A 12,842-nucleotide genomic window follows, 5' to 3' on the forward strand; every position below is an offset into this window, starting at 1 on the left:
TCCGAACCTGGGCCACCAACAGCGGAGCACACGCACTTAACTGCTACGCCGCAGGGCCGGCCCCTGGAACTTTCATTTATTGCTGGTGGGAATGCAAAATGGCACAGCTACGTTAGAAAATAATTTGGTAGTTTTTCATTGAGTTAACCGTATACTTACCATACGACCCAGAAATCCCACTCTTAGATATTTACTTAAGAGGAACGAAAACACGTGTTCACACAAAGACTTGTGCACAAATGTTTCTAGCAAGCTATATTCGTAATGATAAAAAATTGGAAACAACTCAATTCCATCAATGGGTACATGGATAAATTGTATATAGATACGATGAACACTACTCAGCAATAAAAAGAAAAAACTGCTAATACATGCAACAACGTGGGTGTTTCTTAAAGGCTTTACGCTAACTGAAAGAATGATTACATATTGTATGAGTCCATTTATAATACGTAAATCCTCAAAACATGATGCTTTTGGTAAAGGCAAGCATATAGAGATAGAAATCAGATTGGTGGTTGCTAAGGGCCAGAGGAAGAGGTGAGGCAAAAGGGCACAAGGAAACTTTTTGGGTGATGGAAATATTCTTTATCCTGATCGTGGTGTTGGTAAATGGCTGTATACATTAATATTGGTGAATTTTACTTTGTGTAAATTATACCTCCATAATCTGATTTTAAAAATCGAACGCATGACAGACTTGCTGGCTCATAGTGGTTTTGATAGTAAAGTTAAGACAGTTTGCTGCATTGGAAACGGGTACCCCTAAAATCTATTGGGAGGAAAGGATGCGTGACTGTTTCCCATGCACCAGACGTGAGCAATGGCAGAGCAAGGGCCTGCACAGCGCAGTATTAAAACCTGTCCAAGAGCACCCCCTGGAGGGAAGATGAGACCTTAGCAGCAAGAAGCTGAAGCCTATGGGGCCTGTGAGCCTAGGAGAGGTCAGCCACCAGGCCACACCAAGGGACTTGCCTGTGGGTGAGAGACCCCGGTAACGGTGTGGGCTAGAGGGTTTGGGAAGAACTTACCAGAGAGCCCTACAAATGAGGAGTCAGCTTTATACACATGCCAAGCCTGGGGAGACTGTGGCAGCTCACATCACACTAGTCAGAATAAGACCCTTCCTGCCCCTTTCCTCCTCTCTCTCCCCCACTTCAACTCTGGAGGAACCAAAAGCAGCCTATTAGCGAGCGAGGAAGAGAACCTCAGAGTGTGGGGGAAGTGGGGGAGGGGAAACTGAGGAGTTCCTCAGATACACACACGTTCTCTCACACACACACACACACACACACACTCACGCACTTTTTCGTGTTGCAAGCTGCCTACTCAAAACAGACCAAGAAGGTGCAAGGGGGAAGTTTTTAACTTTAAATGAATTTTTAATTTTTTTGGCTCATACTTTTTTTTTTTTGCATTTTTTATTGTGGTAAAATATACATAACACAAAATTTACCATTTTAACCACTTTTAAATGTACAATTCAGTGGCACCAAGTACGCCTACATTGTTGTGCATCCATCTCCAGAACCTTTTCATCAGCCCCAGCTGAAACCCCTGCCCACTAAACAACAGCTCCCCATTGCCCCTCCCCCGACCCTGGTGAGCACTGTTCTACCCTCTGTCCCCGCGAATCTGACCACTCTATACGTTTTTTTGTTTTGTTTTGTTTTGTTTTGTTTTTTTTAAGTTGGTGTTTTTATTTTTATTTATTTATTTTTTGAGGAAGATCGGCCCTGAGCTAACATCTGCCAATCCTCCTCTTTTTGCTAAGGAAGACTGGCCCTGGGCTGACATCCAGGCCCATCTTCCTCCACTTTATATGCGACGCCGCCACAATATGGCTTGCCAAGCGGTGCGTCAGCGTGTGTACCTGGGATCGGAACCGGTGAACACCAGGCTGCCGCAGCGGAGCGCGCACACTTAACCACTCGCGCCACTGGGCCAGCCCCTATACGGTTTTTTAAATTGCAGTTGCTGAGTAACTTGAAGTGACTCAAGAACTTTTTGCCAATGGAGAGTGTCAGAAAAGACATGGGCCTGCCCCCTATTCAATTCAAAAGGGTGGCGATGAACCATCAGCGCAGAACAAGTTTGAATGGAGATTGGGAGATAAAAATAAAGTTGCCTTATGATGGCACCCTATGAGTCCTATTTGTTTAACCTCACCCTACACAAATAAGGGACTTATTTTTCTCATATGACAATAAATCTAAAGATATACAGTCCAGGGCTAAATACAGCTGGTTGAAAAGTCATCAAGGTGCAGGCTCCTGGGAGCTCCTTACACGCCACCATCAGGGTACCCCACCACCCCCGTGTCTAGGTCTCCAGTCTGAGTTCCAGGCAGAAAGAAAGAAAAGGCAAAGACTTTTGGAAAAATTAGGGAATTGTCACTCAATCATTTTCTGTGTTCTATGGTTCAGAAATGCGAACTGGTTGACAAAACCTGCTCTAAAAGATCTAGAAGCAAGAGGCCAGCCCGGTGGCATAGTGGTTAAGTTCATGCACTCTGCTTCCATGGCCCAGGGTTCACAGGTTCAGATCCCAGGCACGGACCTACACACTGCTCATCAAGCCATGCTTTGGTGGCGTCCCACATACAAAATAGAGGAAGATTGGCACAGATGTTAGCACAGGGCCAATCTTCCTCAACAAAAAGAGGAAGATTGGCAATAGATGTTAGCGCAGCGACAATCTTCCTGACACACACACACACAAAAGATCTAGAAGCAAGAAGCTCGGCAACGTCTCTTGATAGGACCACACTGGTCAATGACTCTCATCTCCAAATACTGCAGTCACTCACTCAGATTAAAAGACCTGAGGACAATTATCTAATATGTCTGCCCTCGGCTATTCCAGCAGGGCAGGCTGAGGAACGACCTGTTGCCTCAGCTCTGTGCAGAAGAGAGTGATGGGAGGCAGGCATTGATATCATTAGCCTCTGTCATGTAAGTGGGCTATAGATGACCCTGTGTATTGTCCCCTATGGTGTTTACTTCTTCACAGCAGGCTGGGACCCCTTAGCTCAAAAGCCCACCAGAGCCAAACTCAATTTTGTAAACATCCAGTTGCTTTGAATATAGCCCAAATAAGTATATTTTTAGCCACTTAGCACCTACCTGTTTGCATGCCCTGCAAAACTGCACCTAACACCTGCTGGCCACAGATAAGACAAACCCCAGGACTATGAAAGACCCCAAGCCACTGTGGCCCTTCGGAGTTCTCTGACCCAGAAACTCACCTAGACACGTAAACCTCATCTCCAAGTCCCTTCTCCCCGGGGAGGTCCCTTGCCCTCGTCCCCTTCTGGGTGGTGGCCCAGCACCGTTCTCCCTAGAAGGCGGCCTGCTATGGGCGACTTACCCTACACTGCAGTCTTGTCTGCAGGACAAGGAGCCGCCCTAACACAGCTCATCGCCCGCTACTGCCATCTTGTGGTCACGATTCTTTATCTTGATGGGCCCTCAAATATTCGAACTCACCGCAACCCCTCATCAGGACTCCACACAATAAGGGGGAAATAATTCCCCAGCAGAACATTTGGATGCTATTAGGAAGGGGAACAGAGAGTAGGCAGCGGAAAACTTGACACACCCACTACAATTGGTAATGCCTAAGATCAATAAGGCAGTCAGCACCAGGAAAAGGCTGGTGCCCGAGGCAACCAGAGCACTTTTTTTTTTGTGAGGAAGATCAGCCCTGAGCTAACATCCATGCCAATCCTCCTCTTTTTGCTGAGGAAGACCAGCCCTGAGCTAACATCTATTGCCAATTCTCCTCCTTTTCTTCCCCCAAAGCCCCAGTAGATAGTTGTCTGTCATAGCTGCACATCCTTCTAGTTGCTGCATGTGGGACGCGGCCTCAGCATGGCCGGAGAAGCGGTGCGTCGGAGCGCGCCCGGGATCCGAACCTGGGCCGCCAGTCAACCGCTAAGGCATCGGGTCAGCCCAACCAGAGCACTTTTGACAGGAGATAGAAGGAGTGAATGAAGAAATCGATGCTGCCGGGAAAGGGACACCAGAGGTGCTTCCCGATCAGGCCTTCTGCTTCAGAAATATTCAGAAAAGAAATTGACCAAATAACGAATGACCTCTTACAGAGGTGAACTCCCCCCATCCTAAGTCTGCATCTATGACAGACTCTTCTTGGGAGCCAGCAGAGTCGGGAGAGCACAGATGTCCTCCTTGCCCTATTTACATGTTTAGGGCCTTTGAGCCCGTGTCAGATGTGCTGCTTCTACCCGGCCCCACTACCTCCCTGCTCCCCACGCAGGCTGCACATGAGGTTTGCTGCCCTCCGGGGACTCCTGGAGGTATGTGCATCACTCAGCGTTATTCGCTGTAGAGCAAAAGACACACTTCCGCCTGAATTAAATAGAAAGTAAATTTATGAAAGGTCTGTGGGCACAAAAAGTGGATGAGTGGGCGCTGTTTGAGAACTGGCTGAGGGCTATGCAGCCAGGACCAATGCTCAAAATCACGCCACAGGAATGTCTGGGAAGGCGCCACTGTTTCCACCTCATGTGGGCAGCAGATGCCACCGCTTGTGTCCCTGACACTGGACATTAGGTGCTGTGTCGCCATAACTGAGGCGGGATTGTGCAGGTGGACTGTTATCCCTACCAGGTAAAAACAAATGACTTCTCGATTCTCTGCTTATGGGGATAAAGAAGAAAGCCTTTGCCAGGGGCTGTGTTTCCTCAATAAAGAAACACCTGCAAAGCAGCTGCAGTTTGACTCACCTCTTATCACTGAATCCACTGTAATTTTCCAAGACCCGTCTGTCTTCTGCCTTACACAATCCACTACATTAAGTTGAAGTCTGACAGGAGTCAGTACCCCTTCGCCTTTCAGGCCTTCAATGGTGGCATTCATCCTTGCAATTCCTCCAAGAATGCAGCGCCAGCTTTGGTTTGCTATTCTGCTAGTAGCGGGGGACACTCCAGAGGCTTCCACTTGGCGCTTACCATGATAAAGCCTCTTATTCTACGAACTGAGAAACAATGTGAAGATGACGATAGTTGCAGAGTGTATTTATTCCAAGTGCATACTCAGAAGGTGTGGAAATAGCCACAGGAGGAGTTAAGAATTCCACTACACCAACCATGAAGTATACGTAGGTCAAATTTCCCTTTATCACCTAATCATCATAAGCCCCCATTCTAACTAGCAGACCACAGTGGCATTCAGAAATCATTAGCTTAGAGCCAGCATCCAATAATCCCTGAAATATATGGGTATTTCTTTTTCCTGAAAGCAAATTACTCCAGCAAATGGCACGTACTCATTCTAATATTGCCTCCTTTTTCTGTTCAGGCTGTTTCTGATTTGCTCAAAACCCCTTTTCAGGGGCCAGCCTGGTGGCGTAGCAGTTAAGTTAGCGAGCTCTGCTTCGGCGGCCTGGGGTTTGCAGGTTCAGATCCCAGGCACGCACCAACGCACCGCTTGTCAAGCCATGCTGTGATGGCGTGCCATATAAAGTAGGAGAAGATGGGCACGGATGTTAGCCCAGGGCCAGTCTTCCTCACACACACACAAAAAAAACCCTTTTCAGCGGTTTCTGCAACTGGAATCACCGGGAGTGATTCTTTTTTAAAAAAATACCAATATTCTTGTCACATCACACAGAGAGAGTCACCTTGTGAGGAAAGGCCCATTTTTCTACCCCCACCACACTTCATTGTCTCCAAATCTATAATCAGAGTCAAATCTCAGCATGTCTCAGGGGGCCAATTAGAAAGTCAGCCTGGAGAAAGGCTTGCGTGTGTACACACACACACACACACACACACACACAAACAGGTCTGAGCCAGAGAGATGATGAGCGGGAAAGTCAGCTTGAGGGGACTAGAGAAAAGCTGACTGTTGGGTCCGTGTCCTCCCTTGCCTCTGGGATCCCTTCTGATTGGAAGGAGAAGCCGGGGCTGGAGGTGGGAGGTTGTACTCTGCGCCCTGGGGGACAGCTGACTTTTAGCTGTTCCCAGGGTCCTCAAGGCCTTCTGCCAGCACACAGGCCTCAGAAGAGGGACTCAGTGAATGTTTGATCAATGCACCTGCAAGGGTCTTATTATAAGCAGCAATTCTCAAACCTGGATACACACTAGAATCCCCTGGGGAGCTTTAAAAACTGTCATGATGCCTGAGGCTCGCTTCCAGAGACACTGACTCCACTGAGGTGGGCCTGAGGGAGGAGGAGGGACCAGCACATTGGTATTTTTTAAAAATCACTCAAAGTGATTCCAGTTGTAGAAATCTCTGGACTAGTGGGCTGGATAAGGCAGTGGTTCTCAACCTTGGCTGCACATTGAAAACAGCTGGGAAGTTTTAAAAAAAAATACTGATGAATGTCCAACCTAAAGATTCTGATTTGATTATTTAATTTATCTGCTTGGGTATGAGGATTTTGCACAGCTTACCAGGTGATTCTAATGTGCAGAACTAAATTAGGATAAGGTTGAGAACCACTAAGAGAATGAATGAATGAATGAGGAAATGAATGAAGGCATGAATGAATCTATAGTCCTACATTCAGACTTACAGCGACCCTGTGAGTGGTGGGTGTGGGGGTGTGGGGGTGTGGTTGCAAGGGTGGGGATTATCCATATCATTTAGCACTGGGAGACTGAGGCCCATAGAACTGAGAGGAAGGAACTCAAGCTTTTGGAGGGTCCACTCTGTACTGGGCACTGGCCTAAATGCTTTAAATGAATTTCCTTGTTGAACCCTCACAACAACCCTGGGAGGATAGAGATTATTAGACCCCATTTTACAGAAGTGGAGCCAGGACTCCCAGAGGTTAAATGACTTGCCTGCAGTCACACAGTGACATCGTGGCAGAGACTGGACCAGATGCAGGTCGCCTGAAGCCAATGCCATTCCAACTCCCACCGAAATGACTGGCTCCATCTGCCCCGGAGCCACCGTGGCCTGACCCCCATTCGCCCCCAGAGCCTGTCTGGCCTCTAACTGGAGCTTAGCTAACAGGCATCTCTGGGGGCGTAGGGGCAGCGCTGTCCAGGCCCAGAGCTGCGGGAGTGAGAAGGACCACATGCGGAAAAGTCCCTGGAACCCAGTCAGGAGAGGTCTTGGTCCCAAACAGCTTGTCGGGACACAGCTCTAAGAGCAGAGGAATGTTGTCTGGACAGGGGCCAAAGAATCAAGTCTGCTGGACAAAGGGAGCACTCGCTAGGAGCCCAGAGGCCAGGCTGAGGAGGCGGCAGGAGATGGGGGCAACACAGACACATAAGCTTCCCAACTGCCTTTTCTTAAGAAGGAACAACTGACCTTCATTCTGAGATGATAACCTTCCCACATTGTGTTAAGAGGAAGTTAAATCAAATTATTTTATGAAATGAGAGCAGATGCTAATTGTGATCCCCCCACACACATCTTTGGCAAAATAAAAAGGTGGCAACCCTATGCTGGTATCTCCATTTGGTGTGTTTGTTTATTTTTTATTGGTCCAAGAAATCGGAAAACCTGGAAACCAAAGGTTTCTCTAGGTGTTTGGGGATGGAGGAGACTGAGAGGCCAGGAAGTGGAGACAGCAGGTGCACACGATTTTTTGCAGATCAGGGCTACTCACAGTGTGGTTCCAGGACTGGAGGCAGCAGCACGACCTGGGAGTTGAGAGAGCAGACACCTGGTCCCCACCCCAAACCTACAGAGTCAGAATCTCTGGGAATGGAGCCCTGCAATCTGATTTAACAAGTGATTCCGATGCACATCAAAGTTAGAGAACCACTCCACCGCTTGTGAAGAGGCCAAGAGAAAGGGAAGGGGCTGGAGAGCAGAGTAGGATTAAGGGATGATATTTGTGGCTGTTGTTTTAGTGCAGAAAATACTTGAGCTTTTTCTTTTTTAACTTTTTATTGAAATACAATATACGTCCAGAAAAGCACGTGTCGTAACCGTGGATGCGTTTTCACAATCAGGAACCCATGTCACGGACACCAGATTAAGAAACCAGCTTTACCTGCATCCCAGAAGCCCTCCTGTGCCTCTCTCAGTCACTGTCTGACTTATAATGGCAGATACTAGCTGTACTTGTTCTTGTGATTTATATAAATGGAAGCAAATCGTATGTGTCTTTCGGGTCTGGCTTCTTGCACTTATCGTTGTGTTTGTAAGATCCACCTATATCACGGCATACGATTGCAGATCCCTCATTCTCCGCTGCAGAGTATTCCACTGTGTGCCTGCACCACTCATTCTGCTGATGATGGGTGTGTGGGGACTTTCCAATTCCGGACTGCTCCGATAGTGCTGCTATGAACATTCTGGTACGTCTGTTGGGTACATCCCTAGGAGAAGGATTTCTGGGGACTCAACCCTGTTTAAATGTTGTTGAGAAGTAAACAATAGAGACAATGTGAAGCTACAGGAGAGGGGGTCAGTGAGAGAGTGAGGTCCCTGGGGAAGCAGGAGGCAAGAGCCGGGAGGGTTGGGGCCAGAAGCAGAGGTGGGGAATGGCTTTTCCATTGCAATGGGTGGGGAGGAGAGAGCAGTGTGGACAGTGGGTCTGTAGCTGGGGGTGGATGTGGGGGGCTCCCTGTGTTGGCCTTGATCTGTCTGTGTGAAGTAGGAGGCAAGGTGTCTGCTGGGAGTGCAAGTCGGAGGGTTTGGGGTTTGAGGCAGGGGAGATGGAGAAGGTTTGAAGTGGTCATAGCAGAGAGTGGTCAGCAGAGAGATGACTAGAGAGCGGATGAGACTGGAGTCCATAACTTGTCCTGCGGCACTCTCTGGGGTGGTACAATTTTCCCACAGACCACATCCTTGATGTGAATCCCAGAGAGAAGGAACTTGGAAACTCCTGGTTTCCAGGCTGCCACTCCCTGAGAGGTCTGTGGCGCCACCTGCTGGACAAGAGCCACATGACATGCCCAGGTGGTTAACCTTCATCACCCAAGAAGTTGCTCCCCAGATGGAGAAATCCAGATCCCTGAAGTGACCTCAGACTGAGCCTTGACCTCAGCCAGAGACCAGATGCTCCCACACCAGAACTAGCCACATGCTGAGCCCTGATCCAAGCCACAATGTGACTGTAGTTTTAATCCAAGCTCCACTGTCCCAGATTAGAGTCCCGAACAGGCCAAGGGATCCAGGGCTACATCCCCTAAAGGGAGGGGACCAGTGGGCACCAGGTCTCAGGTCTGTGGCCTGAGGACTGGGCTCCTCCTACCTCACTGAGCTTCAGCTCCCGACAGGGTCCCTGCAGTAAGCGGCCCTGTGCCCTAATGGGGCAGGCTCACTCACAGCCTCCCTGGCCCCGTGCCCTGCCCAGACCTGTTCTAGATTCCACACCACCCTTCCCCCAGGCAGCCTCCACCTCCCACCCACCGGGCTCCGGCCGGGCCTCCGGAGACTCAGCTGAGAAGGCTGACAGGCAGGAGGGCTGGGGCGGCACCGCGGGGCCATGGAACCCACTGCAGGGCCTGTGCACTACCAGAAGCTGCTGCTCTGGGAGCCGCGCTCGGAGTCTGAGGAGGAAGAGGAGGAAGAGGAGGAGACAGCAGAGCCACTCGTTCCCAACCCCTGGCGGCCCCAGGACTCCTCTGGGTGAGTCAGGCAGGGGTCTGGGCACCCGGCAACTCAGGCCTGAGCCCATAAGGGGGGCCAGACAACTTCGTGCTTGGCTCAGCTCCAGGAACTTTCTAGTTGAATGCGGGGAACCTAGGCTGCAGCCCCAGACCTGGCCAGCACCAGTCAATCCAAGGTCTGTGCGTCTGAAGGGACATTTGTACCAAGCCAGCCCTGCCAGCTGCTCTGTCAAAGTTCCCAGCCTCCACCCCCTGGTGCAAAAGGCACCTGCTGGGCAGGCTACACCTGGCTAGGCCCTGCTCCTCAGGCCTCCCTCCTGATTGGCTCAACCCTGCCTCTCCAACCTCCTCTCCAGAGATTCCTTCCCAGCTGTCCTCAGTTTCCCTATGATCTTTCCCATCCCCAGGTCTCCATCCACGATGTGCCCTCTGCCAGGAGGCCCTTCTCCTCAGTGAACTTGTATTCCTCTTGCAAGCAAGACCAAACCTTCTGGGAAATATTCTCTGGGTTCTCTGGGGCTCTTGGGTGTCCCCTGCCCCAGCCCTGGCTCAGGACACCCCCCTATGCAGGAACAATGTTGGTGGTCTGCCCGGAGCCTGGGCCCGACTGGTTGCCGCCCTGCTGCTGCTGGCTGTTGGCTTCTCCCTGGCTGTGTGGCAACTCCACACCAGGGGTGGCTCTTCAGAACCCCTGGGCTCTGTGGCCCCTCTGCCCAGCGGGCACTCCCACCGCCCCGGCGTATACCACCATGGAGCCATCATCAGCCCTGCAGGTCAGTGCTGGGGGCAGCTCAGGGGAGTGGAGGAGCCGGGGTGACTGGTCCCAGGCCCCTCCCCATGACAGGCCCTTCTTTGCTACAGCCACGTGCTCCCACCTGGGCCGAGAGCTGCTTGTCGCTGGGGGCAATGTCGTGGACGCTGGAGTTGGAGCAGCTTTGTGTCTGGCAGTGGTGCATCCTCATGCCACAGGGCTAGGTCAGTGACCCACGACCCCAGACAGAGACCCCAACCCCAGGCCTGATGGGTGACCTGGAACTCAGACAGTCAGCGGCCCTCACCTCAGGGCTGGTTAGTGAGTAGGACCTAGGACTTGGGCAGTAGCCCCGACCTTGGCTGTGACCCTTGATCCCAAGTTTGTGTGATCTTGACCCCAGGCCTGGTTATTGACCCATCTTCAGGCCTAGTCAGGAACTCCTGACCCCAGGCTAAGTCAGTGACCCTGATCCCAGTCAGTGCCGCTTACCCCGGTGTGACCCCTTTCTCTCCCCTCAGGTGCCATGTTCTGGGGCCTCTTCCACAATAGCTCCTCAGGCAATTCAATTGCCCTGACGTCAGGCCCAGCCCAGATCCTGGCCCCCGGCCTGGGGCTGCCCTCGGCTCTGCCTACCCTGCGCTTGCTGCACACACGCTTCGGCCGCCTGCCCTGGCCACGCCTGCTGGTGGGCCCCACCATGCTGGCTCAAGAGGGCTTCCTGGTAGACACAACCCTGGCCCGGGCTCTGGCAGCCCAGGGCACGAAGGGCCTCTGTCCACTCCTTTGCCACACTGACGGGACTCCCTTGGGCCCTGGGGCCCGAGCCACCAACCCAAAACTGGCGGCCGTGCTACACAAGGCAGCCCTCGCCCCCACCCCAGACCTTGCCGGGGAGGCCCTACTGAATCTGCTGGCCAGAGACCTGGGGCTGGAGGGACCCTCAGCAGGGCCCAGGCCCACCCTGGAGCCAGCACTGCAGCTCCCTGTGCCCCAGGGCATCCTGTTCACCACCCCCAGCCCCTCAGCTGGCCCAGAGCTGCTGGCACTGCTGAAGGCAGCCCTACACTCCGGAGGGCCCAGCCCTGACCCCTGCCCACCACTCTTACAAGCTACTGTGACCCCCGGGAGCAGTGCCCTGGCTACCGTGGACAGCAGTGGCTCTGTGCTCCTTCTCACCTCCTCGCTCAACAGCTCCTTCGGCTCTGGACACCTGTCCCCAAGCACCGGGGTTCTACTCAGCAACCTTGTGGCCAAGTCTGCAACTAGTGCCTGGGCCTGCCCCCTCATCCTTCGTGGCAGCCTGGATGACACAGAGGCCGACGTGTTGGGGCTGGTGGCTTCAGGGACCCCTGCAGTGGCCAGAGTCACGACTCGCACCCTGCTCAGCCACCTGGCCGGGCCCCAAACCCAGGCCCAGCAAGGACGAACAGAGAGCCCCAGTGTTTGTGGCCAAGGGACCCTGCTCCAGGTGGCAGCACATGCAGAGCATGCCCACGTCTCCAGTGTCCCCAATGGCTGCTGCCCCTTCCAGGGGTTCTAAGCGGGGAGAGTGTCTGGCAGGGAATGGGGGGTGTGGGGTCTCAAGCCTGGACGCAGGGGCAGAGCAGGTCCAGCAGCCATGGAGTGCATAAAAGTGTGCATCGATGTGTTCACTGCTGGCTCAAGCCCTCAACCTCTGGCCTGGTCAGTTACCTGGACTAGAGTTCTGGCTCTTTTTTCATCTAAGGAACCTGAGGATAATAAGGAAGGGGCAGCAGGGCCTGGGGCCAGCCCCGAGTTCAGATCCAGCTCTGGGAAGGACAGGGGGAAGGAAGCCAAGCCCCGCCTGGGTTCTGGGCACCACGGACAGGGCAGGCAGAGCCTGGGTACTGCTGGCATCTCCGTCCTCCGCTTCAGGCCACCCTCTGCTGATCTCCCTCAGTGGGCTGGAAAGGAAATAAAGATCACGTCTCCTGGATGCCATGTGCCATTCCTGCTTCTTGGTAAATTTCCCATCAGCCTTTGAGGTGCCTGGTGTCAGGGCTTCCCCCATGGGCAGCACAGCAGACCCACACCCAGAAAGGCAGAGCCCAGGCTGGTGTCCTTCAGCTCCCCTGCTCTGCGCACCTCCTGCCTCCTGGGGCACCATACATACAAGGTAAACCTCTTACTCTCACTTTCTAAAAGAGACAGCAGAGCGAGGAAGGGGTTGAAAGGGTGCCCCAGGGGCCTGGGTACAAAACGGGCTGGAGCTGGGTGTGTGGAATTTACAGGCCGAGTTTAGCCCTGACCTCCCCCCTCTCCCAGAGAGTGGGGGCCTCTCTGGACCACAGCCCTCCAGAGACAGCTTCTCAAGTCAAGAAGCGGGGGTGCACTCCTCCCCCCACTGTACAAGGCATCTCTCATTTAATGGAACTCTTGATCCCACCACCTCCCCCTCCCCCCCACCAAAGAAAGTTCTTCCCCAGCTCAGTAAATGGTACCACGATCTGCGCGGTTATTTTAGCCCCAAACCTGACATCCCTCTCTTTTTCCTCTCCCCCCAACATCCATCACCCCCTACCG

At 52.4% G+C, this 12,842-nt stretch overlaps 1 protein-coding gene across 1 annotated transcript; it reads left to right on the plus strand.

Annotated features, from left to right (window-relative positions):
- The first annotated feature begins 9,383 nt into the window (after window positions 1–9,383).
- On the plus strand, window positions 9,384–12,255 carry GGT6 (gamma-glutamyltransferase 6). The gene is made up of 4 exons (XM_004433253.3): window positions 9,384–9,563; window positions 10,115–10,317; window positions 10,406–10,519; window positions 10,817–12,255. Exons 1-4 carry the CDS (start codon window positions 9,421–9,423, stop codon window positions 11,836–11,838), a joined length of 1,482 nt encoding a protein of 493 aa, XP_004433310.1. The 5' UTR covers window positions 9,384–9,420; the 3' UTR covers window positions 11,839–12,255.
- The last annotated feature ends 587 nt before the right edge of the window (window positions 12,256–12,842 follow it).

The sequence above is a fragment of the Ceratotherium simum genome, chromosome 16, assembly GCF_057802395.1.
Source record: "Ceratotherium simum simum isolate JZ-2026a chromosome 16, ASM5780239v1, whole genome shotgun sequence".
Lineage (NCBI taxonomy): Eukaryota > Metazoa > Chordata > Mammalia > Perissodactyla > Rhinocerotidae > Ceratotherium > Ceratotherium simum.